The 25,047-nt window shown below is 39.1% G+C and overlaps 1 protein-coding gene across 3 annotated transcripts; it reads left to right on the plus strand.

The window, feature by feature from the left end:
- The first annotated feature begins 1,545 nt into the window (after nt 1-1,545).
- nfascb (neurofascin homolog (chicken) b) lies at nt 1,546-24,294 on the plus strand. Of its 3 annotated transcripts, XM_031290186.2 has the most exons (29): nt 1,547-1,630; nt 1,879-2,129; nt 4,452-4,608; nt 5,555-5,687; nt 5,772-5,877; nt 5,977-6,167; nt 7,206-7,328; nt 7,492-7,710; nt 8,436-8,547; nt 8,709-8,896; nt 8,970-9,101; nt 9,177-9,320; nt 10,680-10,791; nt 10,928-11,091; nt 11,182-11,329; nt 13,625-13,749; nt 13,834-13,935; nt 14,049-14,246; nt 16,236-16,306; nt 16,415-16,637; nt 17,896-18,011; nt 18,754-18,964; nt 19,090-19,212; nt 20,872-21,045; nt 21,179-21,310; nt 21,397-21,466; nt 22,797-22,808; nt 23,045-23,080; nt 23,195-24,294. In XM_031290186.2, exons 3-29 carry the CDS (start codon nt 4,600-4,602, stop codon nt 23,424-23,426), a joined length of 3,606 nt encoding a protein of 1,201 aa, XP_031146046.1. In that variant the 5' UTR covers nt 1,547-1,630; nt 1,879-2,129; nt 4,452-4,599; the 3' UTR covers nt 23,427-24,294. The 3 variants fall into 3 exon arrangements, with proteins under 3 accessions (XP_031146048.1, XP_031146046.1, XP_031146049.1); XM_031290188.2 differs by lacking the exon at nt 22,797-22,808 and having other exon boundaries at nt 1,546-1,630; XM_031290189.2 differs by lacking the exon at nt 4,452-4,608.
- The last annotated feature ends 753 nt before the right edge of the window (nt 24,295-25,047 follow it).

The following is a 25,047-nucleotide window of genomic DNA, read 5'->3' on the forward strand; positions in this document are numbered from 1 at the left end:
TGCACAGACACCTATACAGACTGTGGACAAAATAACAAAAACACCTTAAAGTACAACAACCACCCTGATATACTGATGCAATTTGGTTTGTTGTTGAGACCTTGCATGTGCCGTTTCAACTCAGTGGTCATTTTTAGCTATGGATCTATGGATGGCAATGTCAGTCTGTCCACCACTATTGTATTTTGTGTTTAGTGCTAATAAGCAAACATTTTGCTAACACGCTGAACTAAGATAGTAAACATGGTAAACATTATAGCCTACCTGCTAAACATAAGCATGTTAGGATTGTTATTGTGAGCAGGTTAGCATGCTGGCGGTTACTATTTAGCTCAAAGTAAAGTAGAGTCTAACAGATCTGCTTGTGTGAATTTTACTGCGTGTCTACCGGTTTCATACGTGTGAACGAGACCAGAGTTGTATTTTTGTCTCAAGTCTATTGCCTTCTGTTTTTCGTGCTGGAGCCATTGTGTGTTGGGCTCCTAGCGATGCTAAAACACGGTTGTCCTAGACTAAATACTGTGCCTGAATGCATCCTGCGTAGACACAGATGGACCACTAAAGCTGCTGCTGCTCTGCCAATGTGGTGCTTTCCTGATGTGTAGACACATTGTTGGTGAAGTTTGTAGTCTTATTAATAAAATATCTTGTTGAGGGTCTACATGTGACTACAGTTCTCTTTGTTTATGCCAGTTTTCTGTTTTTTGCATCTGTTGTTTTGAAACTTCCCCTTGCCAAAATGTGATTAGTAGTGTTTGCAGCCGAACTCACAATTACAAAGCCAGCTATGTAGGTGAATTGTATTACGTTATGTACTGATCTGCAGCATGTATCAGATTTAGAGGAGGTTGAACAATCACCATTTTTATAAGGGATTTTTCATGTCTGTATGAGACAACTTCCACAGGAACAAAGAAGCCAGATGCTGCACTTGCTGCTAAGCTGCTAAGTTCAAAACATTTTTTGTATCATATGTTTCTGATGTTTTGTCCACTTCCTGTTATACATGTACTGTTTGTCAAATCAATAGGATGTCATGGATTGTCGCCATGCTTCACTTACATATCACACTTTGTTTGATGACTTCTTGATAGACCTTCAAGAAATAAGCACTTCCATGCACTTTATTAGAAAAGCTTTGTGTAAGGTGCACATTTTACATTATTTACTATCTGATCATAACTATTAATGTTGCACTTGTCAGTGTTGTTAAATGTAATATAAGCTTTAAATCATACTTTCATGTGACATCACAGATGATATAGAGCAAATTGTGCTAAACTCTACTCTATAATATGTACCCACAGCTTTAGAGTATTTGTTTTGAATAAATTCATATTTATGAAGACTACTTTCCTTGTCATTTAACATGTTTTGCCCCGTACTGAACACATTTAACCATCACCACGTTTTGTAAACCCAATAAATAAATCACCCTAGTGTTGGCTAATGATGTAAGACTTATCAATAAAGGATAAGCCATCCAATCACTTGAATGTGACGGGTTAAACCCCCCCATGTGTGTGGAAGCTATGCCCTCCCTGTCCACAATAGACTGACTTTGTTCCATACAGAAACGCTTTGTGTGAGAGAGAGTGTGCGTTCGTGCCAGCCAGAGTGAAGATACAAGGTCAGTAACCCACCCCCCATCTACCACACTGCAAATTAACAGCACACGTGAAAAAATAACAAAAAATAATTAGATCTCTTAAGCAAGCTGCAGTTGATTGTTGCTAAATAGAAGCTGAGTGACACCTAAACCTAATCCACCAACTAGTCAGTGCATGACATGCTACTTGTGTTTAACTCTTTTCTCCCATCTCTGTGGAGATGACGTTATATTTATGTGTGGATTTCACAATGGATTTATTATAATAGGCTCTCAGGCCCCATTTGCCAGGCGTGTGACCCAGGCTCGGGACAGCCGTCCTGACGGGCCACATGAGCCTCTGTTATCTCGCCTGCCACCTGCTTTAAGCTGATGGAGTGACACATAACACAAAAGCCAGATGCTGCTGGGAAAGGTGAAGCTCACTGTGAAGATGAGAAGAAAGTAGGAGTCTGCTGTCACTGCAACAAGGAGAAAAGGGGACCCAGAAGCAGAGAAAACACTTTAACTACATTCAAAGGTAGGACCCCTAACATTCACCACTTTGTACTTTGTTAAGCTAATTTTGAATATTACTTTTTGGATATGTAGTACCCAGTATTTTAGCACATTAAGACACATACTATAGAGTGTATCACCATCTAAAGGAGTGCTTTAGTTTTTCCAGCTGTTGTTTAAGAGAGCTATCAATGGTACTCAAGGTTTTAATGATGTCATAGTCTGAGTTGAGAAGTGGGATGGGTCTACAACTGCATCAGCAGATTTGTAAGAGTAAAAACAAGATTGTTCCGCTCTCACCTGCTGTTGAGATGACATGAATTTGCATCACGTTTTATGTGGCAATGTTTCAGTGACACGTGCATTTGAGCGCACCATATTGAGGTGGATATTTGTGGTTTTGATTGAAATGTCGAAACAACTACTGTAGGTTTAATTGAACTTGTGTTTAGGGCTAATTGACAAATGTTAGCATGCTATCACACTAAAGTAAGATGGTAACATCAGCACGCTAGTATTTTTATTGTGATCATGTTAGCATGCTGATCTTAGCAATTAGCTTAAGGCACCGCTATGCCTAAGTTCAGCCTCACAGAAGTCGCTTGCATGTCTGTAGACTTTTAGTCTTGTTACAAGATGATCTTGGAAAAAAATGTTTTGCTGTAGTTTACCATTATCTCACAGTGTTCAAGTTTGTGAGACAATAATGTTTTGATGGCACAGTGGCGATGACTCTAGGCCTCTTTTTGTGCTCTCCCTGACGCAGTGACGTCAAAGGGCAAATGAAAGGTGCTCCGAGTCTGAACAGGCAGCTTGTGCGCTCGAACAATCCCTTCCACATGCCATCTGCTTTCACCCGAGCCCTGGGCACACGTGCCAAAGGAGACCCGCAAGCATAGAGACCTTCTTGTCGTCACTGAGCTGGCTCTATCTGCCTCTCTGCCTCTTCACTGTGCAATCTGGTGCATGGCACTGATCACTGCTCACTGCCAGGACTGCTTCAGTCCGATGTATAGAGGGGAAAAAGACCATTCTGAGAGCCAAGAAGCTCAACATACCACTTCTGCTTTTGTTTTCTGTGTGAGGCAAGGCAGGTTGTTTTTCACATGTGAACAAAGGGTAGGGGATCAGGCCCAGAGGATGCAGAGCGTCAGCTACAGAGCTGTGAGAGTCTTAATGGTTTATGTCACAAGCGGTCTGACACTCTTTCCAAATATGATTGAAAAGTTGTTAAATACCTTATGATGAGCAATATATTTATGCAAACTTTGCACATTTAAATCAGCTTTATCATCTAAATATGAATTTGAATTGCACGTTTAGTTTCATCTGTAGGTAGAGCCACCTCATGTTATCCCCCCCTCCCTCCCCATCACCAAGCTATTGTTTAGCCCAGTCAGTGCTGGTTTGTATACACAGCCCTGTGTGGATGCTTGAAAGCCTACACAGGTCAGGACTCTGTCAGCAGAAGTGAGATGGCTTTTGTTTAACACAAGTACAGCTTCTCCTGCAACTTTGGCACTGTTTCTAGAAAGGAAAACTGCTGCTTCCCCACGTAGGATTTTCTCAGCTGAATGGTAATGACCTTTTCCTCCTCTGAGAAAATATGCATTTGAATGGAGAATGGAGTTTGAGTGTAGAGAAAAATATCTTACAAAACAGAGGATAAGTTCTAATTGGTATTATGGAAATTCAGGGAAATAAAAAGAGGAGGAAGTGTGAAAGGGGAGTTTACTTTGTATTATTTCATATCACAGAAGGTCAACAGTACAGTCAAATTGATCATCTTAGAATAATCTGTCTGGCTATCATTAAACTGAATCAAATTGATATTGACAAAAATCTAAATGTTGCATTTTTCCATCCTTTGTCAGCGCTATCGCGCTAGAGTCATGTGAGTTGAGATTTGCACATGTAAAATTCATACGGGAGAAACAAACATTGCTTTCATACTGTTTTCCCGGTCCTCTGCAGTCAACAATGAAGCCCACATTTTGATGTCATCAAAAACCAACAAGAATGCAAATTGTTGTTGCCTTGAGAAATAAAGATATGCTCTCAGTCCAAATCATTTAAAATGTCCCAACTGTTGGTGTAATAAATCCAAACATGTATGTATTTTCTTGAAAACATCAGTGTGTTTATTGTGTGAACAAACTCTGTGAATGTGTTTGATTGAGCTAGATTGTTCAGAATCATGAGAGCCTGGCCAGAACAGTGAAGTGATGTGGGTGAGGAGTAGGTGGTGTATGGCACTCATTCATTATTCATGCGATGGGTGGGCAGAGTGTAAGTGGCAGTGACAGACAGAAACTCCATTACTGAAGTGTATCAACTCCTCTAGGGTTCTTGACCTGATATTTGAAGGACTGAGGCTTTAATTGGTATACTGCACAAACAAGAATAATTTCGGGTGAGAAAAGTCATTGGAATTATCGATGCATTGGGGAAGCTACAGAGATGGGGAGGAGGGAGCCCTGATTTGACTTTCCATGAGAGAGGTAGGTACTGACAACTTTTTGTTCTGATCATACTAACATGACTCGTGGTTCATAACACATTTACAGCAATAGCGTGATGAAAAGATTTTGAAGAGAGACATCTAATGAAAGATATGTTATTAGTCTTATTATATACTACAATTTACTTTTTACAGAGCCGCACAGACATTCAGAGGGTTCATGGCAGCTTGAAACACAGTTTAATCCCCTCTTTTAGTTGTACTACTGTATGTAAAAATTATGATAATCTTAGTAGTGGAGATGTCAGTGGTGAGAATAAGTAAATTTACTCAAGCATTCTACTTTAGTACAATTTTGAGATACTTGTACTTGAGTATTTTAATTTAATGTTATTTTCAATTCTACTTCTATTTCAGATAGATTTTTTTCAGTTTTTTCTCCACAGCATTTACCTTACAGCCATAGTTACTTTTCAGAATAAAAACATCGGAAAAGCTTATAAAATACAATACATTGTTATATATTGAACCAATTGTTCCCAACCTTTTTTGACCCCTTACCCCTTATTAATCATCTTAAGACCCCTCAGATTTATCTTGTGACCCTTTGGAGGGGGCTGACCTATAGCTTGGGAACCACTGGATTAAACTACCAAACTAAATATAAAGGGGCCTTTTTTCTGCAGAATTGGTACCTTTCTTTTTGATACTTTAAGTACATTCTGCTGATAATTTTATATTCGTTTACTTAAGTTGGACTTTGAATGATGGACTTTTAATCACTAATGCCATCCTTTTTACATTGTGGTATCCCTTTTTCCACCACTGAGATGTCTATTGCTGCATTCCACATTATTTGTGAACCATTAGTGAAAACAGTAGTCAGAAGTGTCGTAATAGTAATTTGTTATGGATTTTATCTGCATGACATGTATGTATTACTGTATACGTAAATAACTGTATATACTCCTGTCATTCAATGACAGAACAGAAGAGTTGGTAAAGAAAAGAGTGGCTTGGTTCCATGCACTGTAAAGATGGGAACACTGCTCGAACCAGCACTGCTGCTGCTGCTGCTTTTATGGCAGAGTGTTTGGGCTTTCGACATCCCTCTGGAAAGTGAGTCAGTAACTGTACTTGCATGTTTAAAATTTGTGATATGCATTGTCTTACCATATAAGTTTCTAATGTCTCTGCCTGCAGTCAGGCAGCCCCCAACCATCATAAAGCAGTCAATGAAGGAGCATATTGTTGACCCCAAAGACACCATGGTCATAGAATGTGAAGCCAAAGGAAACCCTCATCCCATGTAAGAGCTGACATAGCCAAGTGAACAGCTTTGTGAAAGACATTATTGTCTGCAAACCACCTCACTGTTTTTTCTGTCTTTCTTTACACTTTCATGAAGTTTCTCATGGAGACGTAATGGGAAGTATTTCAATGTGGCACGTGACGCTCAAGCATCAATGCGCAGGCGCTCAGGGACGCTGGACATCTATGCCTGGAACAATCCAGAACAATATGAGGCAGAGTATCAGTGCATTGCATCCAATGAGTATGGATCTGCATACTCCCACAAGATCAGACTACGACTATACAGTAAGATCAGTATTGGGACTTTTAGAGAATCCACTATTTGTTTATATCCAACACCACTGACACACCACTTACAGGAGATGCACAGTGACCTCAGTGTGTGCAGTGACACACTGAGACATATGGACTTTACTTTAGAATGAAATGCCACTAACAAACTAAACAGCAACATTCTTTCATATTTTCTGTACAATATGTAGAGTAATAGATCTGCAACACATAAATCTCAATTTATGTGATATGTGATTATGTTTTGCTCCATACCTACATTACTTAAATTGGACTGTGTATGAAAATTCAGCAGCATTACGCTTTACTGTATATTGAATATTATCCAAAAATGCAAGTAGAATCATACAAAAAACAACAGCAACAAAACTACTTAGAAATTATAAGTATAAGGCTGGCTATATTCTGTATTTTTGGTATTGGCAGTTCATCCCATGAAAAAAAAACAGTCTCTCAGTACTTTTAAACATCCCTAACCTGTCCTTAGCACTCAGCCCATTTGAGTGCTACAAGCCCATTTGTTCCTACCGAAGATGTAAATCTTTAAAAATGTGTCGGAAATATGTACTTTCATTTTTAAAAAGGCAAAATCATTTCCCAACACACCTGGGTACCTTTTTATCTAGCAAACATTACTCAAACAGGAATAAATAATGTATTTGTAAGGGACTATTTAGCTGCTTATTTGATGCTAGTGACAGCAAAACAGCAGCAGGAGGATGGTTTATTTGGGCCTGACTCAAAATAAACAGTGCTCATGTTAATCTTAACGAAGGAACATGTCTACCAGTGCAACAGTGAGGCTTATTGATTAGTTTTTAATAGTGTTTGGACAACAATGGAGCTCTATATGGCGCAGAAGAATAAACTAGGATTTTATCAGTTATTTGCTTCTTTGGGAGTATCACCAGAGAGATATATACTTATATCTGGTAGGTTATTAGCTGAGTAATCAGTATGTTAGTAATACATCAAACAGCAAAACTAGCTTTGCTGCTCTGTAGAGACAAGTAAACCTCTGTGTTTGTGTAGGAGCTCCTGTATGGCCGAGGGAGGTTCTGGAGCCTGTGGTGGTCAGCGCTGGCTTGCCTCTGGTCCTGTCCTGTGACCCGCCACCAGGCCCGCCAAAACCTGAAATCTACTGGATGTCCAGCTGTAAGTGTCTCTCTAGAGTTACATCTCGAAACGTTTGGATCAATAAGTCTCAACAAAGAGACACTGTAATAATCTGCTAAACAAACAAGCTTTCAATAACTCTAGCTGTAGAAAAGCATCTCTTGTGAGCTGACTTTATTTTTTACACCGTGTTTCATTCCAGGCTCGTATGCGAGACCTTTCAACTGGCCCATTCAGACAGCTTTCCCCACCATGCAGCCTGTGCGGCAGGACCGCAGGCTATCCATGGGAGTAAACGGAGATCTGTACTTCTCTAACGTCCTGTTCAACGATTCTGCTGCTGATTACTGTTGTAATGCCCGCTTCCCCTACAAGAATGTCATCCAGCAGAAGATGCCCGTGGTTGTTAAAGTGCTTACAAGTGAGTATGATTGTGTGTTCACACTCACAGTGTCTAGTTTTTAGCCATTACCTGATTGTTTTGGTTCACATCGAATTATTTTACATACATTTTCAGGTATTTACACTGGTAACCTGCATGCTGCATGGGTAAACGTCAGACATGGGCCTGACCTAAAAACATAGAAAATTACAAAATGCAATGGTTGTAAAGGAAACATATAATAGGGGTTGGATATCAGGATCTGTGGCTGGAGGATTGTTCAGGGTCTTCGGCCTGTTGTCTTGTTGACTGTTTAAACAGTCACAAAAAATTACTCCAGGCGAAACACATTGGATGATACTTGATAAGTTAATTTTCTTATGTACACTTTGCCCAAAACATATTGGAAAATATTACCAGTGTTGTTTTCCTGTTGACATTTCTATACTGCATCTCTGATTTCTGCCAACAAAACATTCATTGGGAACAAAATAATAATTGTGTTACTATAGCTTTGGACACATACTATGGTATTACATAGGCAAGGCTGGACTAGTGTTACAATATGGACAGCAGTTTACACACGTTGTCAAAATATACTTTTCAGACTATACCCTAAAAAGACTCCTCGTTTGCTACAACTAAATTTACTAATTGTGGTGAGTGTATGCTCTGCTTCAGCTGTCCTGTCTTTTTTTCTGAGTTAACTTGATTCATGGTCAGACAGGGTATGTGACTGGGAAGTTGTGGTGTTTCCTCTGCAGCTCGTACAGTGTCCGAGGCTGCCCCCACCTGGCTGTCTCCCACAGGCTTGTCCAGCTCCATTCTTGTCCTGCAAGGGGAAGAACTGCTCCTGGAGTGTATCGCTGCAGGAGTGTGAGTGTTAACTCAAGATCACAAGATATACTGTAACTGTAGGCATTTTGTTATAGAATATTTAATGCTACCGTTTCAAAACGTTATCTGCCTGTATGTTTTCTGTTCAGTATAATTTTGGCTTTGATTTCATGAAAGTCGCCTTATTTATCATCATCAAGGCCAACTCCTCACATAATGTGGACCAAGGATGGTGACGACCTGGTGTTGACGCCACGCATGAAAATGAAGAACTTCAACAAGATGATTCAAATCCCAAAGGCATCTTTTGATGATGTGGGTGAATACACTTGCACTGCTACCAACAAGATTGGATACATTGAGCACACAATAACCGTCAGGGTCAAAGGTAAGAGACACTTTCAGAAATCGTTCTTACTGCACAATAGTATTAAAACAGTTAACATACTTTTATTTGACAGCGGCTCCTTTTTGGCTGGAGAAACCCACTGATCTGGTCTTGGCCCCGGAGGAAAATGGACGCCTGGTGTGTCGTTCTGATGGGGCTCCTCGTCCCACTATCAGCTGGTTCATCAATGGGGAACCAATTGAAAGTATGTTATTTGAGATCATACCTACTAGCTGTAAAAGTAAATCTAAATAACTTTATTTGTGTTGTTTTTTTCTAGCTGCAACACCGCAGCCTAACAGACAGGTGGCAGGAGACACACTGACTCTACGCAGTGTGACTGCTGAAAACACTGCTGTCTACCAGTGCAATGCTTCAAATCAATATGGGTACTTAATGGCCAATGCTTTTGTCAACGTGCTACGTAAGTTACCACCCTGTCGTCCAATGTTGTCCATGGCATTTATAGTGTAAAACATTGTTTCTGATTTTGAATGGTTTGCCAAGTTGAAAAAAATTAAAATAATACTCATGAGGTATATTTCAAGCATTCTTCACATTTTAGTCTATTCACAACTCAAATACTTTTTCAATGTCATGGCACATCATTTGCTTATACAAATGAAGTAGTAGGACATTATGGAACTGTTTTGAAATGGAATTTTAAAATAACGGTTGGGATCCCTATACTGTATATTTATGTGATAAGAAAAAAATGCATGTATATACAATATAAGAGCATTTAGAAATGTGGTGTACCTAGTACAAAGTTTAAAAACTACTGCTGTTAAACATCAAATGCCATGTAATCAAATACATCAAATACACAATAAGATGGCTAATCCATGCTTTATTTCTGTAATAACATTACATATGTATGACTAAATAGGTAAGAAAGTTAAAAACAAAACAAAAAACAAAAAACTTAAAAAGTTAAAATTATTTATTATAATTGTAACTCTGTGTGGGTGTAGTTTGATCAGATTTGAGCGACTTGTTTCTGATACAAATGTTGCTAAATTCTCATTGGTGCACTTTAACAATTGTAAAGAACACAGACAAAACTAAACATACAGATCAAATTTCTCATGTAAAAAAAACAAAAAAAACAGGTAACTCTGGCAGAAATGAATGTGTTTATGTAGAACTTTATAATTCATAGTAAGAGGCTAATTGAGAAAATCCTTTTTTAGGGCCTTTAGAGAACAGTTACCGTGTAATACTGAACTGTTTATTATGATTTTCATGTAAATATTAAACATGCACAATAAGATATTACTTAACATACTTCCAGAGCAGCTGGAGTAATTGGATAATTGCACTGTAGGTAAATATCTGGTTGTGGGGAAAAACAAGATGTAGATTTCCCGTCGCATTTCTTCTTTTTCTATCCACACGCAGTACACACAAATCACAGTGAGAGGCATTTGAGAACTGTAAGAAATCAGCAATTACACTTGATGTATAGTAGACAACTCAGGTCCAGGGAAAAAGGAAATTATTTCATAATAAAACCATAATAAAAAACAGTTTTATTGCCAAGCAGGTTTACACACACAAGCCATTTGCCTCAAGTGTAAACAATAAACACAGTGCAAAAGTCAAGAGAAATACTATAAAATAGAAGAGTTGGCAGTAGAAAATGTGTAAAGATATATCTGTTTTAAATTGGAAGAGGTGTACCATTTTGAGCAGGAGTGTGCAAAATATTGACCAGGGTGTGAGCAAAGGTTCACAGTATAAAGTACATCATTATTATTATTAACTATCAATGTTTCTCTAGATGCAACGCCACGTATTTTTGGGCCTAGAAATGAACTCATCAAGGTGATAGAGGGCAGTCGTTGCCTCTTAGACTGTCGCTACTTTGGTTCCCCAGTGCCTGAATTGCGATGGTGAGAACACGCTGTTTGACAATTTAATGCAGAGTGTTAAGACATTAGCTCACAGTGTTTGTGTGTGTGTGTGTGTGTGTGTGTGTGTGTGTGTGTGTGTGTGTGTGTGTGTGTGTTTATGGGTCTGCCCACACAGGTCCAAATATGGACAGGGAAATCTGGAAGGAAATCGTTTTAAGACCCACAGTAACGGGACCCTGGAGATCAAACAAATACGGATAGATGACCAGGGAACCTACCTGTGTATTGTCAGCAACATTGCAGGAAGAGAAGAAAGTCAAGTCAGAGTAGAGGTTAAAGGTGAGGGTATCACTGTTTCATACTAAAAATATTTTGCTTTTTACTTTTTGATTGTGTGATCCATCATATGTTTTCATCCACTTTTCTCAGAGCCCACTTTAATTGTCACAAGACCACAGAGTATGAAAGTCATCCGTGGGAGTGATGTGCGCTTTGAGTGTGGTGTAAAAGCAGATGTCACTACTCCTGTCACAACCACCTGGATGAAAGACAAAAAATACGTCACTTTTGGCTGGAGGTACAGTATATCTTTTATGAATGAGTTCTACACAGATATACACTATACATTTACACTAATGTTTTTTAATTTAAAGTGGCTATATGAAACTTTCAGTTTGTGTTTATTCTAGCGGCCACTGTGGACAAAAGCGGTAGTGTTTTAAACACTTTACGGTGCTGTATTGCCCAATGTATTACTGAGTTAGTGTTACCAGGATGTCATATAGTTGCGAAGAATGTTTTGCTCAGACAGAAAATTATTCATTTACAATAAGATAATAAGTCACAGATGCATCGTTGCATTGCAATTATTGCATATGGTAACTTAGCCTACTTTGGATGTATCGTGGGCTAAACCGTGTATCACTATCACTGTGTCACCAGCTAAAGCATTAAGAGTTTGTTGTAGCAACCAACGTAATAATAACTTAGATTTATATAGCGCATTTCATGAAACCCAAGAACGCTTTACACAAGTACAGGGGGACAATAAGGAAAATAAAATAGTAGGCCAACACAAACACAGACAGAAAAGAAATAAAACTGGGCACTAAAGGGATGAGAGATGTAATTTAATGTAGGCTACTGACTACCACCACATTGTGCATTGTAAAGTTATTTTATGAATGAAATACTGTATGCATATTACATACCTGAGGGCCAATTCGGGTTTGATTTTGAATCATTTACAATCCCGTAATCGTCTCCATCTGTTAACTGACATGCATCACAAGAAAGTGACCGTTTAGGAATTGTTCAAGGGTGGGTTACAAAATGTACGTTTCAGGGACAAGAACGGGACACAAACCCCAGTCTCCTGGGTGAAAGTCCTGTGTTGTTTGACCCATCCACCATCCCAACCAACCTCCCTACACAGATTTTCTGTCTTTCATACTACTCGCTACTGTTGTCACTCTTCATACTACGTCATCTTGCAGTGCCGCGGTTGAGCTGCTGCTCTACCCGGTGCGTTCCATAAAGACCCTAAAGGGTGATTTTTGCATCGGTATCAGACGCTGAGAGACACTAACCAGGTGTCAGTATTTGACAAGTTGCTTTGGCAGCCTTTGCAATCCTGAGTTAGGGGAGCGCAGTCCTTTTTTGGCATGAGTTCATGGGGCCTGCCGAAACGTGACTGCACCCCCTAAATTAGGAGAGCAAAGTCTGACAATTACCCAATTTGCTATACCTGCATGTCATGACCTCTACTAAAAGTCCTGAAAAGTTTGTCTTTTTCAGCCTTTGCAATCCTGAGTTAGGGAGGCGCAGTCCTTTTTTGGCATGGGTCCATATGGAGCCTGCTGAAATGTGACTGCACCCCCCTAACTCAGGATAGCAGTCTGACAATTACCCAATTTGCTATACTTTCATGGTATGACCTCTACTAAAAGTCCTGTAAAGTTTCTTTGTCAGCCTTTGCAATCCTGAGTTAAGGGGGCGCAGTCCTTTTTTGACATGGGTTCATGGAGCCTGCTGAAATGTGACTGCACCCCCTAACTCAGTATAGCAAAGTCTGACAATTACCCAATTGGCTATACTTGCATGTCATGACCTCTACTAAAAGTCCTCAAAAGTTTGTCTTTGTCCAACACATTCTCACTCCCATCGCGTCAAAAAGCGATGCTTGGTCAGGTGCCTTTGCTGTTTGTTGTAGACGCAAAAAGTCTCCTTTAGGGTCATATTTAGACACACTTGGTCAGGACCCTTGAAGACACTATGTGATGCTCTGGGTGCGGACTCTTGGCGTCACTATTTGACGCTCTCGGGACTCGCGTGTATCCCTTTGGTGTCATATTTAGACGCGCTTAGTTGGGACTCTTGGCGTCACTTTTTGACGCTCTGGGTCGGGACGTACATTTAAAGATCAACTGTCGTCTGTCACTTTCCCTTTTAGCTTTTATTTGTTCTTCGTTTAATATCCTTTTTTTCTGTGATGGCTCAGCCATAAAAAAACTTCTAAAATAAAAATTTCTTGCTACTCTTTACCTGGCTGGATACAACAACACAGGCTTTTCCGGTGTTACACCGAAATCTGTGACCCATCAGAATGTGTGCTCTGTAGCGCCGTCTGCTGCAAATCATTGTGTTACTTTGGGGGGAAAATCTGACTTAGGCAAAGGCGTTAATAAAAGCTATATAAAAATAGTGTTCTTTTCACTGTTAGTCTTGTTTCCTGTCATTAATGATCATCAAATGAAAACTTTCACAGCTTCAGAAATATTTCAAAGTTACATATAGTTATTTTTAAAGTTTTTGTTCAGCGTGAACCAATGAGCACTTTGATCACACTAGTTTTACTCGCTTGTATCCTCAGAATCTCTCTGGATGAATCAAATCTGGTTATCACTAATGTAAACAGAGGCGATGAGGGCAATTATACCTGTGTTATCAAGAGTGAACTGGACCAGAAATCTGCCTCAGCACGCCTAATGGTGATGGGTATGACACATTTAAAATAAATGACATTTCATCAACCATAGAACATGTTTGGCTTTTTAATTGTTCATGTATGACTGTGTGTAGATCGTCCAGATCCTCCCACTAAGTTGGAGTTGTCAGATCCATATGAACGCAGTGTAAGACTCAGTTGGGTCCCTGGAGACAGCAACCACAATCCTATAACAGGTAAGAGCAGTAAATTAAATAAACTCACAGAAATAAGAACATTTATTGGTTTTAGGTAATTCTTGATGTATTTACATTTTGGCTATATTTCTCCATGTATTGCTCTGTTACAGAGTACATAGTGCAGTATGATGATGATGACTGGTTGCCTGGGAAGTGGCGAAACCTCTCAAGCTACCCAGGGGACCTCAACTCTGTCATTCTGCACCTTACACCCTTCACCTACTACGAGTTTCGGGTTATCGCTGTCAATGCAATCGGAATGAGTCGCCCTAGTCGCCCATCTACGCGCTTCCAGAGCAGCGGTGCACGTGGGTTTGATACTCCTGAAATACATACTTGTTGTTGGAGACTGATTTTACGCTAGCAAACAGCCATTTGTGTAGCACATTTTTAAGGAACGATTCAACATTTTGTGAAATACGCTACTTTGTTTCCCTGTCTAGTTTAGATGAAAAGAACGATACCACTCTTATGTCTGTTGACTAAATATGAAGCAATCAGCCAGGAGACAGTTAGCTTAGCTTAGCATAAAGAAATCCAGAGACAGTTAGCTTAGCTTAGCATAAATAAATCCAGAGAAGAGCTACTAAATTAATTCCAGGAATTAAAAATATGTCTTATGAAGATAGATTGAGGAAATTAAGTTTACCGACTCTCATATTTAGGAGATACAGAGGTGATATGATTCAGGTGTATAAGCTTGTACAGGGAATATATGATGTAACAGTTGAGCCTATCTTTCAGTTTTGGAGCAATAGATATGAGACACGAGGGAATTCTTGAAAACGTTACCCTAGAACATGCCTGTCTGAAAAGAAAAATAATTTTTTCACAGTCCATGCGGTAAAATCATAAAATGAGCTTTCAGAAGAAGTTGTGCGTTCCACTTCAATTAATTATTTTAAGAATAGGTTGGATGCATTTTGCCTGTCAAAGGGTGTAATGTATAATTTAGTGCTGTCAGTTAAAACGCAAACCCATTTTAACGGTGTCAATTTTTTTTAATCACGAGATTAACGTTCTTTTTGGCATAGCAAACTTTGTAGTTTTTTTCACATGCTGTTACAACAACTAGTAACGTTAGAAAAACACCACACTGGATCTAGCTAGACCGGAAACAAAACAACAGGCACACCGCACACACTTGTTTGGGCTTGCGAGCCGGCCAAAGAGTAGTAGGCTAACGTTACGTTTTGAGTGGATGGCGAGCGCGAGATGCCGAAATGGATGCCAATAAGATTCTGAATGGAAAGTTTACTTTTAAAAAGTTGCCAAATGGTTCAAAGTGATCTGTGTGTTTTGTCGTTGTGAACTGAGCTATCATCGCAGCACGTCCAGTCTGAAATACCACTTGATACCAAGCACACAGCTGATGCGAATTCTCCACCCCCTCGTCAAAGCCAGGCGACAAAAGCACAAAGCAAGCCAATCCACTTTTCCATGTTGATAAGAGAATTAAAATGAGAAAAAATATTTGGACAAAAATAAATCTAGGGACATTTAGAATAGATAAAAATGTGCGATTAATTGCAACTAATTGCGAGTTAACTATGACATTAATGCGATTAATCGCGATTAAATGTTTTAATCGTTTGACAGCGCTAGTATAATTATAAAGCTTGTCAGTACTTTATGTAACTTGTTTATGAATTGTTAGAAAATTTCAATTATGAAATGAATGTGTTTTATGAAAATAAGATGTTAAAATTTGAATATATATATATATATATATTTGTTTTGTGTTGCTAGAGTCTGGAATAGAGGATTTTATATCCTGTACCAGAATTTTTTTCAATAAATTTTAGCATAAAGACTGGAAGCAGCTAGCCTGGCTCCAGTTTTTATGCTTAGGTATGCTAACTTCTCCTGGCTGTAGCTTCATATTTAACTGATAAACTATGTTGAGAGTGGTATCAAATCTTCCTAAGGCAGCACGTCGGCTCAGTGGTTAGCAGTGCTGCCTCACAGCAAGTGAGCACTGTAGAGTTCGATCTCCGGTCCAGGCAGGGCCATTCTGTTTGGAGTTTGCATGTTCTTCCCATGTTTGCGTGGGTTTCATCCAGGTGCTCTGGTTTCCTCTGACCAAGACATGCATTCTAGGTTACTAGAACTACAGTTGAAAATTAGCTGGCTGACTAACACTGGCACATTTACAGAAATGTTGAATAATGTGCATTGTCTTTTATATTTAAATAAATCTAACTCTTGGGCGAGAAAATGAATAAGCAGATTTCCTGAAATGCTGAAGTATTCCTTTAAAGCATATGATCTTATACTGAATTGATTTTCCATCACAGCCCCAGATGTCATCCCAAAGAACGTAAAGGGTGTGGGTACATGGAGGAATAACATGGAGATCAGCTGGGAGGTAATGAACCCATTAAAAACTGTAACACTTTCATATTTATCTTGACCGTTATGTATAACATATCATATTTTCATTTAAACTAAAACCAATCATGCTGGTCGCTTTCAGCCTCTGACCTACAGAGAGTGGAATGGGCCCCACCTGAAGTATCTGGTGTGGTGGAGAAGGAGAGAATCTAGAGAGGAGTGGAAGAATGCAACCACTAAATGGGCGAGATACTACATCTACGATGCAGATACCTTTACTCCATATGACATCAAAGTCCAGGCTGTCAACGACTTTGGGCTGGGTCCAGAGTCTCCTGTTATCATTGGTTACTCTGGGGAAGACCGTAAGTACCTAAATCCTCTACATTAATATATAGAGAGTATGTAGAGTAAAAAAGGAAGTAAAAACTAACTTAATATAATGTGTCTCGTGCATTTAGCATTTGCCACAATGTTCTCGTTAATTTCCGGTTTGACAGGCGATCTTTTAGTTACATCATCTAATTTTTTTCTGCAGTTCAATGGCACCCATCTTTTTTATCTGGAAACATGGTCTGTGTCTCCAAAGTTTAAAGACAAAAGCATGATGTCTTATTTTCTAATGCAATTATTTGATTTGTATTGTCTAATTGTTTTTATGTCTCGTTTTCCTATTGCCCTGTTAATGTTTATATTTTCATATTAAGGTAAACATTTTCTTAAAGGATGACAGGTTTATCCACAACAAGTCCTCCAAATCATATGACGATATAGGTCCTTTATTTCTACCCTCTAATATAACCCATACTGTAGGAGCGTTTAAGCACCTCCTGGCGGTGGAAGGAAATACGACCCACATGAGCGTTTTCCGTCCTCATATCTAAATGTAACAGTCATGGTTTAAAACACTTTGTTAACGTTGTAAAACGGTCACAGTTTGGTAAGGTTTAAGCAACAAAACTACGTAGTTAAGTTTAGAAACAAATCCTGGTTTGGGTTCAAATCAGTACAGTTCACTTGCTGTTACAAGATCTGGTGACATAGCATATTATTCACATAATTGTCATACTCATCAAACCATTAAATGACCAGTTTTGACAGCATGTATGCATGTTGTGTTTCTCCACTATTTTATTATATTTCTGTCAAGCTATGAACTTGACCTCTGTGAGTCGATTCTGAAAGCAGTGGCGAGATCAAAGAACAAAGCGACACAAAGCAGGGTTCAGTTCACAATGTTCTAAAGGTTTAATAAGACACACAAGAATATACCTATTTTCTAACAATCGCTACATTAATTTAGATGACATGTAGTAAGATACAAATGAGTCAGGATGGGCAGGAAGGATTGTCCTAAACACACAAAATGGTAAACAGTGTTGCAATTTAGGATAAGATAAACGGATAATGACTTTCTTCAGAGTTCTCACAGAATTGAATGTCACAACAACAGTTCTGCTGTAACCTAAATCTTAATCAGACAAATACAACCTCTTACTGTTCTGAACATACCTCTTCTTGTTTTTTTAGTGTATTCTTTTACTTGGGACCAAGTTGTCCTTCTCATGAACTCTCTTTGTGTTCACTGATAAGCAAAGAAAAGGGTATCTCTGTTTTCCTCAGGTCCCTTAACTGCGCCCCTGAACCTGAGAGTGTCCGATATCGAGAGCACCCAGGTGACTTTGCACTGGGACTCAGTTACACGTGGCTCTATGATGGGAGCACTGAAAGAATACAAGGTGTGTCTCTTGTGAATTTAATATATGCTCCCTACTATTTGGCTTCATTATTAGTATGTTAAAATATTGGCCATAAGTTGTGTAGCATTTGACTATTTACTTGAAAGCTGTCACTTGCAATATTGCCTTGATATTTTAATATTAGACTATTCACTTCATATTTCCTTAAAGCTGCAGTGGGTAGAAAGCAAAACAAACGTCAGGATTTAGAGCAGACTGAGACCTCCTCCTGCAGCTCTCCCTTTCCCCTCTCTGTCGCATGGGCATATGCATTTGCAAAACAGCCAATAAGATTGCTGTCTCTCTGAAATGAACTGTGATTGGACAAATTCTCACGTCACAGGCTAGATTTTCTAAAGCCTGAAAACAGAGTCAAGAGGAGATGCAGGAGTCTAGTTTTCTCTCAGATCACAATATGCTAAAAGATTATTATGGAATTTTTGCCCAACAATGTCAAGAACCAATCGCCTACTACAATAATTGATCTTGGTTTGTTTCACCATACTGCATTAGACATTAAACAAAGAAAATTAAATTTTTTTTCATAATTTTGTTTAAGGAAGATGTTCTCAGTTGGACTGATCTGTCTGCCTCCCCTAATTTTGAAGAGCCCATCAAATCTTTTATAAAACACTTCCTCTTTTTTTTCATGTTCATTTTCATGTCCAGGCACACCTTTTCTTGAAAAATAGTTTCCAAAAATAATAACACAGTGCTGGATGTGTTGCTTCTCATCTCTCAGGCCTACTACTGGAGGGACAGCAGCCAGCTCAGGTGGCTGAGGGTCAACAGAGGGATGAAGTCAAAATCCTTTCCAGACAATGATCCAGAACCCTCTGGGGTCCTCACTGGACTCATCCCCTATAGCAACTACAAGATGTATATAGTGGTGGCAAACAATCGATATGAAGGGCCGCCCAGTAATAATATACACTTCTCAACGCCTGAAGGAGGTACAAATATATAAGGAACAAGAGAACATCTGTGTCTTCTACCAAGCACAAGCAAATCACAAATTAGCCTAATGTTTGTTTCCATAGCTTATGTGAGTTATTTCCTGCTGTGTTTTCGTCTGTAGTACCATCTGCTCCAAGATCCTTCAGGATCCAACAGCGACATCTGGACAGTATTTATGTCGACTGGGACCTGCCAGCAGAACCCAACGGTATCATTACTGGATATTCCCTCAAGTACCAAACAGGTACCCCAACCCAACATCTGAAACCTCCCTGAAATACGTCATAATATATTATTCTGCAGTCCCCCTAGGAGAAACCGCTACTCTTTACAGTTTTTCACGATCGCTATGACAATTTTTTCAATACTTTTAACAACTTTCCTAAACTCTTAACGCACCAACACACCTACAACACACAATTGGCAAAACAGTTAATTTCATGCTCAAAATCACACATTGTAAACTAAACTCCAACACTGATTTTCAAAATACAATAATTCACTAACACAATACACTGTTTTTACCAAAACAATGCAAACATGTCTCAAAATCAAATAATTCTTCCGAAACACTAACACATGTTCTCTTCCAACAGGAACATTTAGTCAATCATAGCACAATGTCATACAAAACACTAACATCCCATGGAATTACAGAAACTGCATTATTTTATGTGTAAGGTCTGCCCTTATACAATAGACAATAGTATATTGTATTGACCATAGATTGTGTTTTGCACTGCAGTTTCTCTTGAAGCCTCTCTACATTTTTGTTTTGTTGGGTTTAGTAAATGCATGCATATGCATATATATATATATATATAGTTGAGAAGGGGAGAGAGAGAGGGGGAAGACATGCAGGAAATCGTCACAGGTCGGATTCGAACCCTGGACCTCTACGTCGAGGCATAAACCTCCAAGTATATGTGCCCTTGCTCTACCCACTGATCCAACCCGGCCACCATTTTGTTTCTTTTGCTGCAGAAATTCAATACAAAAAATGAATGACCCATCTCAGAGTAGCTTTATAGAATGTACGGTTTATGAAAAAAAGGAGACAGAGACAGAATTGTCCTGGTACTCCCCTTCCTCTCCCTCGTGAAGGCATTTTTCTTATTTTCTGTGTTGTTCATCTACAGTATATTGTTCAAATAGGTCCTCTTTTACTGTACTACCATATGATCATGTGATTGAAAGAACCTCAACACCTGAGTGTGTTTCCTAGAAGGGAATCAGCTGTGATTGATCTATTTGCATAACTTCAATCAGCTGTTTCTCAATAAATGTATATATAAAATGCAGGGGATATATTTGTGTTTCAATTTACAATATGATCAGCTGTTCACTTTGACTTTAGCCTATAAGTTAGGTTTAGAACATTATGTTATCTGTTCTGACATACAGAGTGAAAGCATTTGTAAATTTGGCAATAAAAATCCATTGTTTTGGTCTTGGTGGAGCTTGTGTGTAAAAGAAGTTCAAGCATTTTAAATTTGTGTTAACTGTATGCATTTTGTGTCAAAGCAACAAGAAATGTGTTAATTGTATAGCCTACACAGACGGATGTGCTAACTGTGTTAAGAGTTTAGGAAAGTTGTTAAAAGTATTGAAAAAAGTGTCATAGCGATCGTAAAAAACTGTAATAACTGAAAGGAATTTTACCAAAACTGACAAAAATGTCCACATTTACATTTACACTTAAAACCACATCTCAGTAGCACATAATAGCACACTTAAATATGCACTCAAAGACCAAAATACCACTGAAGTATGTTCTCAAATGGGTAATGAACACTTGTGTAGACATTCTCTGGGCAGGTAAGCTACTTACCAGCTCAGTTGTGTGCACTCTACCGGCATCAAGAGTCCTCCTAACACAAAGGAACTTCCACTCTCCCCACAGTGAATGCCACCAGGGGTGAAGAGCTGCGGGTAGAAGAGTTCACTCCAAATATAACAAGTTTCTCACTCCGGCGATACGACCGCTACACTCGATACAGATTCTACGTGGCGGCAAGAACTCGGATCGGGATAGGGGAATGGCATACGGAGGAGTCACCCCACTACACCACTGAAAGTAATTTACTACTTCCCCCATGCATCAACACATTTGGTGGTCGACTAAATAAAGACTTTGAAGGGCTGAGTGGATGGCGAGTTTGTTGATGTGGGTACTTACATGTGCGTGCACATGCTTATTTGTTTTTCAGCGTATGCTCAGGACCAGGTGGACATCTCCACTCAGGGCTGGTTCATCGGGATTATGTGTGCTGTGGCTCTCATCGTGCTCATCCTACTCATAGTCTGCTTCATCAAAAGGAGCCGAGGGGGAAAGTACCCAGGTACAGTGGTGATTCCTCATACTCTGTGATGTCCAATAGCACCACAAATGTATCTCTTAATACAGTGAAGCTTGTTCTAATTTCAGTTCGGGAAAAAAAAGACATTTCATTGGAGCCAGTGGATGACAAAGATCAGGAGGGAACATTTGACTACAGGTTAGCATTAAAGCGTACAGCTTGTGTAAAATAAACATTAATGGCATGGTAATAATACTGAATAGATACTTTCCCATAACACTGTACAGCACTATCATTATTGATAATTATAACAGCTGTGTATTTACATCCATTTGCTCTGTAGCTGTGCATTCACTTTCTGTTCAAATGCTTGCATTTGGGAAAAGAATTGCTGAGAGAAAAGAGTGTGGTCTAGACCGGCTCTATCAGAAAAGTGGCCTGAGATAACTTCTATGATTTGACACTATAATAAAAATTGAATTGTTTGGTGAATTAAAGCTGCCCTGTTGAGTTATCTTTTAAACAGCTAGCATCCAGTGTTACTTACCACAACATGCTTAGTGTATTCTTAAAGGACAATTCCGGCGCAAAACGAACTTAGGGGTTAACCGAAGCATTGAGAACCTTGTAAGTGTACAGACAGTTTATTAAAAAGATTAATTATAAAGACAGTTGCGTTCTCGTATACAGGCGGCCGCCGTCTTGGGAGCTACTGTCTTTCTAAACTATCTTTTTAATAAACTGTCTGTACACTTACAAAGTTCTCAGTGCTTCGGGTTAACATTTAGGGACCCTCATTATGCTACCGTTGAAGTGTGGTGATATTGTGGTGATAAAAGTGAGCCTTTTTAGTGGTATAAATAGCAATTTGTTTTTACTTTCCCTGTGCCGCGAATACTAGCGTTGTAAGCTAATCAGCGGTCCGCGCTAGCTTGTTTCAAGCTACAAACACATTCGATTAGCATGAAAACATGTCCCAGAGAGCGATCGAGTGGGTACACATCTGTTATTAACCCCTATGTTCGTTTTGTGCCGGAATTGTCATTTAAGGCCTGACAAACATGTTAAGTCTATTTCCTTACTTTAACTTTTAAATCGTGCGTTGTTTAGATCCATGTTTGCTAGATGGCAGTCTTCTTCACTGCTTTTTCTGGTGCATTGCTATGTGTGCGCATTACCGTCGCCAACTGTCGATCAGTGGAATAGCAGGACACCAGAGGCAGGGAAGTTTATCACGTGATGTCACATGCCCGTATGTGCACAACACAAATAAAATGGGGACCCACTCATAAAAAACATTGCTTGATAACACTACTAGTGGTCAAAAACTCCACTGGGTGCCTTTAATTTGATAAAATCTTAGCACGATGCTGCACAGGTACAAATCAAATCTGGTTACAGTATTTATGGCCTTATTTATGATAACTCATGCTTATATTATTTTCTGTTTCTTCTATTTACTCTACCTTTTCTATCTAAACCTTTATTCCCCCCCAAACCCTATTCTTTTCCCATTGAACCGCTCAAGGTCTCTTGAAAGGTATGAACAGACTAAATATTGACATTTGAACTGTGCAACCCTGCATGGATTGTTATTTATTGATTTGTTTATACAGTATGTAACAGACAAGCATTTTGACCTATAAATAGTATATCCATAACAGAATACTGGGACTGTTACAAGCATTTTATGAGTGGATGATCAATGAATTGGGCTAAAATGATCTATCCTGTCATAGTTATGATGATCTCATTTAAACTCTCTTCATATTTTAGGATAGCACGTGTCTCCACTCTGCCTTACCCCCGGCGGTACGTACATTTACTGTAAATGATACATCAGGTAGAGTTTTATCATCTACCCTTTCTTTCTTCTAGTGCTGACATAATGCACCAATTTCTTTTTTGTGTTGCACTATTTTGTAGAGAGGAGGAAAGAGGGCTTCAAAGAGGTCAGCCGTCTATGGAGGCAATGATAAAGCGATCAGACAGCGACGACAGTCTGGTGGACTATGGTGAAGGAGGCGAGATACCGTTCAACGAGGACGGCTCATTCATTGGCCAGTACACAGGAACCAGGAGAGATGTCAGGGACTTGGACTTTGGTGGAAGTCTGGAGCTGCACTCTCCAATGAATACCATCTACTCCCTGGCGTAAAAATCAAAAGTCAAACTGACTTCTTATTTATTATGTGACTCTGCCGTGCTTGTATCCTCCATCTTGAAATAAAAACACATGGTGCTTGTGGTTTGTCTGCAGGAGGGAACAGTGGGAGCCTGGGGTGCTGTTAACCCCTATGTCCTTGCAGACAAAGCAACATGCATGCATTTAAAGAAGAACATGGTGGAAGAGTTGGGACAATGCTAGAGCTGAGAATCCTAAGCAATGCTGCATGATTGTGTGCATGCATGTGCATGAGTACATGTTCAGTTATCCTGCCAATGCAGAGACACAGACTGTGGAGGAGACAGAAGTGGATCAGTTTATCATGTTGATAAAAGCAAGGACCAACTTAACTACTCTTATTATATATTTTTCTTTCAGCTAATTTCAATAATGAGAGTTATTATTTTTGTGTGTTGGCTGTTTGAAATAATGGCAGCATACCATACTTTATGATCAAGGGAGGTACAATATACTCTCTGAACTTGCATACTTTTTGTTTTATACGCTAGTGTTCATGGTGCAATGTGAGAGTATACAAGTCTTGTTGGATAGGTGAAGGATAATAAAATATCTCCAGGGACTAATGGTTCATCTGCACGGTTCAGTTAGAGAATTATGCTCTGCTGGGATGCAAGGTCACACCATTTGGGGAATCATCAAGCAGTCATCAACCAGCTCTAAAATCAGAAGTCGCTCATGTTTCTCTATGAACTTGCCTTAACTGTCTCCCCATGTCACTCACTATAGAAATGGATAGAAATCATTAATCTTAATCTAACTGTTTTAGTTTATTTGACCCCTAACATCATCTGTGTTTTATCACAGTTATGTCTAAATGTAAATAAAGTGGAAATATGTATTTCTAGCATGTTTGATATGACTCTTATTTTTATTATCAGTCTCATTTTATCAGTTCATTATTCTTTGACTATACTTCTTAGAATAGAATTGTGTACCTAATTTACATATATTGTTTTTTTTTGCAGAGAGTTAGATCAGAAGATCAATACAACTCTCATGTCTGTATGCTACTTATAAAGCTTTCACCAGCAGCCGGCTATAGCTTAGCACAAAGACTGGAAACGGGGAAACAGCTAGCCTGGCTCTGTCCAAAGTTAACAGAAACCACCTACCAGCTAAAGCTAATTAACATGTTATATTTATTTAGTTTAATCCATACAAAAACTGAAGTGTATAATGTGTTTGACTAGTGTAATGACTGTTTTGCAGGGGCTATTTCTTGGCCAAGACCAGTAACTTCCTGGAGTCTTCGCTGGTCCTGTTTTCCCTTTTTTTTTTTTTTTTTTTACAGTCTTTGTGCTAAGCTAAGTTAGCTGGCTGCAACTTCACATTTACCACACAGATGTGAGTGGTATCGATCTTCTCATCTAACTCAAATTCTTGTGAGGAAGAAAATAAGCGCATCACCCCAAATGTGCCTTTTTTTGTAGGCCAATAGTTGGTCTTTCAAACAGCATAAAGCCAAACCTAAGAAATTATTTTTATCTAGGTAATTGAACTCTGGCCTTTTTTCTGCCATATGAGATTACTCATAGTTACATCATGGAGGGATAATACAGCTTAAAGGAAAAGGACATCTTATCACACACAC

The sequence above is a fragment of the Sander lucioperca genome, chromosome 12 (genome assembly GCF_008315115.2).
Source record: "Sander lucioperca isolate FBNREF2018 chromosome 12, SLUC_FBN_1.2, whole genome shotgun sequence".
NCBI classification, from domain to species: domain Eukaryota; kingdom Metazoa; phylum Chordata; class Actinopteri; order Perciformes; family Percidae; genus Sander; species Sander lucioperca.

What these genes read in the sequence shown, in the direction of transcription:
- nfascb (XM_031290186.2), top strand. An exon ending in GAGTGTATCGCTGCAGGAGT is followed by an intron (nt 8,548 to 8,708) that starts GTGAGTGTTAAC and finishes ATCATCATCAAG; the next exon opens with GCCAACTCCTCACATAATGT. An exon ending in TGGTTACTCTGGGGAAGACC is followed by an intron (nt 16,638 to 17,895) that starts GTAAGTACCTAA and finishes TGTTTTCCTCAG; the next exon opens with GTCCCTTAACTGCGCCCCTG.